We start from the raw sequence: 6,000 nt of genomic DNA on the forward strand, positions 1-6,000 counted from the left end.
TCACATGCAGGACAACCTGCTTTGATACCATGAAGAAAGTTGAGGTTCCCCCATAAAACCAATTGGAAATATGGGAAGTAGCCCAACTCTTATAATAAGTCATTGCATGGTTTGGTCCCTCACCAATGTGGAACTTTATCCTCACATTCTCACAAGTTTTCGTCCAATGACTCTTACAATTATCTAAACATAAATATATATATATATATATATATATATATATATATATCAACTTTATATGCGTGAATACTTTTTGTGTTATGACCAAGAAAAACTAGTTTAATTAAATAACAGTGATCCAGGTGTGTACATAGTCAGTAGAGAAAGTATTATGCATTATGATTAAGTTGACAAACGCATCAAGAACCTTATTATCCTATGCTAAAGCACTTATAACAAGTTGACGTATATGCTTCGCCAACAAAAAAAGTTGACGTATATGCACCACGAACCTTTTCCTAGACTAGAGTGACAAGCATTCCTATAGTCTATATCTAAATGTGTCGCTTAATACCCACTTATGGCATTCTTGTTGATAAAGAAAGCTATCGATATTCAATAATGCGTCGTTTGGTTGATGAGAAAACAAAAAGAAATACTTTCCATCATATCCACCATATATTTTCTTATCTAATACAAATAGCATTACGTAATTCATTTGTGACCCCGAATTTTAAGCTGTCAGAGAATGAGATGATTATATGCATAAAGTTACATCCATACTAAACTTAGGATCTCTCGCCAAAAAAAAAAAAAAAAAAAAAAAAAATCCCCAACGCCATATTAGACAATCACTAATTTTTAGACATTCAAAGAATAAATCCACAATGCGTACGTATATCAATGAGGTTTCATTCAGATACCCCTTTGCGAAAAACACAAAGGAAGCAGATAGGTAGCTGTTGTGAATATTGTTTCTAAACAAAACTACGCAAGCTAGATCTTATATACGAATGCCTTCTCACCTGCTTTTAGTGCTCGTGCACATGGAGGGGTCTTGTATTGCAGCCGTTTCTGAGTATTTTTTATACATGAATTGGCCTGAAAGAGGTTGGAGATGAATTAATATATAACCCTATCAATCTACTTTTCCTCTTTTTATTTAATTATTTTTAGCTATTTTTAATGCTTTTTCGAGCGTACTAGGAACTAACATCCTTTAGGGTTTAGTTGCGATATTCTTATGCTCTTTGCATGTATATATTCTTATGCCCTTTCTTCATATTTTATTTGCAAGTGGTGTAGTGTTTTGTTTGGTTGATAGGGCACTTTTCTTTAATCTACTGGTCCCGAGTTTTAACCTTCTATTTTTCTCAATATGACTTTTAGAATAGTAATGTCTTTTGTACCAATGAACGAAAAAAATATCATATTTTATTTTTGTAACTATATCTATATATGGGAGTGGATTAGTCGATGAGAAGCAATTTAGCAAAGGGGGCTCAAAAGGCCGGCCTTTTTGGATGACTGTTTTAATAAACCACAATCGCTTTCCTGTACTACTTTTATTACTTTGATAATTAAACGGCTGAATTTGGGGTTTACTTTTGAGGGCAACTTCCAAAGGATAAATACGTTTTACGTCATATATATAAATTTGGTTGCTGGATATTAAGATGCATCAAGTGAAAACCTCCAGTCTGAGACATATTTTTCAAGTTAATTAATAAAACTGTTTACCAGCCTTAGCTACTAGATTTATTCAAGCAACATAAGACTAGCCAAAAAGTATTTTACAGTTATTTACTATGGTAAGATTTATCTATGCATAAATTCTAGTGTAGTACTATATATTGTCAATGAGATAACCATATATAGTTCATGTGAGTGTATATACATCATGGAAGATTGATCTGGGAAACATTTGGACTACAGAAGAAAGTACACACACACACACACACACACACACACACACACACAGATATATAAATATATATATATATATATATATATATATAGAGAGAGAGAGAGAGAGAGAGAGAGAGAGAGAATGATCACATATCTTACAAGAACTATATACACACTACACACACACTAATGGACAGATATTTCCTTTATACAGGAAGTTACGGAAGAAGCATCAACTAGCAGAGAGGTAAAGGTGAGATTCTTCATTGCAAAACGTGAAATTAACCAATATAGTTCACCAACCAGGACATGGGAACCAAGCAGAACCCTTTGTTCTTTAAGTCCGTACAATCACTACTTTTTTCATCATGTGCCTGTTCTATCTCTGCAAAATGTTCTACAGTAGTCCCCTCATTACCCTACAAAACCATCAGAACCAAACCAAAATGATTATAATTAATCTCCTTTCAAGAGAGAATTAATAGAAGAAATATTAAGGGAAAGAAAAAGAATTGTACCAAAGAATTCATATTCATATGACGATCGTCTATCTTTCTGGGATTTATATCAACTGGTCTCAAATCACCAATCTAATATAAAAAACAATAAGACCACAAAAGAACAGTCAATTCCCAAGAACTAACAAAAATTGGAAAAAGAAAAGAAAAAGGGAACAATTAATTTATATGCGTGGCTCTAAATAAAAAAGGGACCTTGGGACTATTAACAGGAGAACTAGCAGTGTCCTCCAAATCATCACCAGAAATCTTTTTGGTTCTGGTTTTCTTGAAGCTTAATTTCCTGGGAAAATTATTGGGTGGTACCCCAATAGAGCCTGCATTGCTTTGATTGTTGTGGGAAGCTAATTTCCATGCAGCACCAGAAGCAGCATCAGAAACCAAAGAAGAGGTGTAGCCAAAACTTTGCGCTCCTCCTCCTTCTTGTTCTTCTTGTTCTTGTTCTTCTTTTCTTTTATTATTGTTGTTCGAGAAGTCTTCAAAGTAAGCAGTCCAACCACTCTCCTCCTCTGTGCATGAGTATGTGGTTTCTTTTGAAGGAATAGCTTTGATCAACGATGAATTGCAAGACTTCTCCATGACAGAGAGGGCAGCTGCTAGGTTTATGCTGCCTGATGAGGGCCTTTTGATTCTAAAAAGAGAGATTTATATATAACTGAAAGAGATGATTAAAAAAAATGAGGAAAAAGTAGAAACTATAATACAGAATCTTAGTGTGGGGCGGGGTTGGGTTGTTGGTGGGGTGGGGTGGTGTGTGTGGGGAGAGAGAGAGTTGAGAAAGTTAAAAAAACCAGAAGTTGCAACATAAAACCAAGGGTGAGAAACGGGGATAGAAATAGGGAGAGATGAAGAGAGACATAAAAGAGAGAACGTGCAGAGAGAAGTACAAACTATATGAGAGGGGGGAGGAGTTGACCTTTCTGGTTGTGATCAAATTGGATTTTCACATTTCTCACCAGTATATGGTAACCAACTTTTTCTTTGTATGACTTCTTGTGGCATCATGGGTTTCAACTAATCCCAATTAATGAATCACTGGCCAACTAACATCTCAAAACTTGGACTGCAGGCTACATTGGCTGAATCAACATTTTATAAGTATATGCTTTATTTTAGTTACGATACTTTCATGCTCCTTGATAATATGAAAGTCTTGCTTGCCCTATAATGTGATATTATTTTATCATACAAAAGTCATAACCTGAATTGTTTATTTTCTTTATCATCATCTGAATATAAGGTTCTAAAAGATGTTAGGCGCTAGTCGGGCGACAGATTGGAGCCTAACACCTAGGCGGGCACCTAGGCAAGCTAGGCGGATTTAAGTAAATCTATTGTATTTCGTGTAAATAAACGTCTGTTTATACTTAAAATATATATAATTTCATCATAAACTAGAAAATAGAATGACATATATATTATAAAGTATTGGAACATAATGAAAATATGGGGAGCAAACATATAATGTGAGTTTATTGGAAACAATAAAATGCAAAAGGAAAGTTATCTACTTTCTATCTAAGTGAGTTGCAACCTAGACAGATGTCTAGGTGGATGCTTAGGCGGTCTAGGCGCCCTTTCTTAATTTTCAAACACCTAGGAAATAATTAGGACGGTGGCTAGCAGCCTAGCGCCTAAGCAGGGCCTAGGCGGTGATTTTTAGAATAGTGATAATCTCTAAGATAAACTATCTCATTCCAATTATAACGCTTGTACGGTAAAATGATGCTACTTTAGGGGTCAAGGAGAGGAAATTTCTCTTAGTGGGAACAGAAGCCTTAATTCAGGGTATGAGAGATTGAGCTTCAAACCCTATTTCAAATCCCAGGTTGGAATTTTGAGTCAAGCTTACAATCCAAATAAAGTTATCCTAGACAAACACCAGTGATTGGTCATTTGACTCATTTCACACAAACTCATCAAATTCTGAGCCAGTGTGTGATTGGAAAATACCAATTCTGTTCAACACCGGTGACCATACGATAACCAATTTGTATATACTTTTCAATTCACCAGCTGGTTATAGGTTAGGAAAGTTTTTTAACTTGGCCAGTGTTTTCCTGGTCAGCGATTATTGAATAAAAGACTTGAATTCCATCAAACATATATGACATACCTATAATGATATATGACTCTGTCAAAGTTGTGATCACCTTTAAACTTGATTATTTAAAACCCAACCCAAAAATAAAATAAAATAAAATAGTGAAATGCCATTTTGATTAGGACAAAAAATAATTTTGGTTCAACTGGTATATGTTCACATAAGAGGATCACTTTCAATTGCATATGTGATATAATATGTTTCAATCTTCCTCCATCATGTATGGATAATACGGACAAAATCAAAATTCTTCATGACAAACATGTAACAATCTGGATTGGGTGCGGGCCTATTCCGTCGTTATGAATAATTGGACACAAACATTCGGAGGCTCCTCCAAAAGCTACGAATCCAAATGTCTCTCTAAACCCAATTTAGCTAAAGCATCATTTACAACATTTTTCCCACATCCAGTACGGTTATGCATGAATGTTTGATTATTTAGTGACAAACAAAAAAATGGAATGGGATTTGTGTCATTAGAGACTTAAAGACTAACATCCATACTAGTCATCCGCACAACGACGACTATACATCATATTTAGGGTTGGCACATAAGTGTAGGCATTTATGTTCAATTCTAGTTTTGATTCTTGTTGCAGGGTTGCACCGACCTCAGATTACCAGGTGCACCCAATTATTTTGGTCCACCAAAATTTTATACCAACACCCATGGCTCAAGGCATAGGCCCAGGCCCAATCTCAAATTCAAAGGTTTTATTTCGGGTTATGGAAGCTGTTCAAGTAGGGTTAGGAATAATTAATATTTGCCCATCTTCAAAGGCAAAAAGATAATTACACCTTTTTTTTTTTTTTTCTTATACATTCACGTTTAATTATATTCATTGTTTTCGTTTAATTAATTCAATCCGTTAATCATAAATAAAAAGAGGTGCGTAGAAAACAAAAAATTAATAATGTGTGGTTATCATTGTGCAAATATATTCTAGGCCTGCATTTGCTTTTACGAATTGTGCAAAGATCAATCTGATGGAAAAAAAAAAATTTGCACGAATACCTTTCTCGACTAAAGTTAAAGTGTCTTTTTCTTTTGGGTTGGAAAAGTTGAAAGTGTTGGGATTGAAATGTCCTTCTCTCGACCTACAACCTGAGGACATAAAAGTGTGATGTCAATGTAATATTATCCACCCAGAATGCCATATTTCAATGAAAAAAAACATTCAAACATTAAAGGTCAATATAATTTAATGTTAGTAAGACAATACTTCCCAAGCCCTAATGATTAACCTTCGCAACTTCAGCATATTCTATTTCTTTTTGAAGTACTGAGGTGCATGCCATGCACATGCATTGCTAGAGATATCAGGAACATCGAAACTGATCTTGGTTCAGTTTTTTAATATTCACGAAATTTAAAAATGTGTGTTACTAGAAGAATAAACAAAGTATATTAGTGAATATGTTTAAGTAGATATATAGGGTTTCACACATTCATATTGGTTTGTTGAGTGTTGACGCCCATATCTTGATCAATAATTTTTTTTTTTTCTCTCCAAGCTTTCATTACAA

At 34.5% G+C, this 6,000-nt stretch overlaps 1 protein-coding gene across 1 annotated transcript; it reads right to left on the minus strand.

Moving 5' to 3' along the window:
* Window positions 1–1,982: 1,982 nt before the first annotated feature.
* Window positions 1,983–3,226, minus strand: LOC137738677 (vascular-related unknown protein 1). The gene is made up of 3 exons (XM_068478150.2): window positions 2,562–3,226; window positions 2,367–2,438; window positions 1,983–2,267 (listed from the first exon to the last, which is right to left on the minus strand). The coding sequence occupies exons 1-3, from the start codon at window positions 2,943–2,945 to the stop codon at window positions 2,130–2,132; spliced, it is 594 nt and encodes a 197-aa protein (XP_068334251.2). The 5' UTR covers window positions 2,946–3,226; the 3' UTR covers window positions 1,983–2,129.
* Between the last annotated feature and the right edge of the window lie 2,774 nt (window positions 3,227–6,000).

Source organism: Pyrus communis, chromosome 9 (assembly GCF_041283825.1).
Source record: "Pyrus communis isolate YQ-2024b chromosome 9, ASM4128382v1, whole genome shotgun sequence".
Taxonomy (NCBI): Eukaryota; Viridiplantae; Streptophyta; class Magnoliopsida; order Rosales; family Rosaceae; genus Pyrus; species Pyrus communis.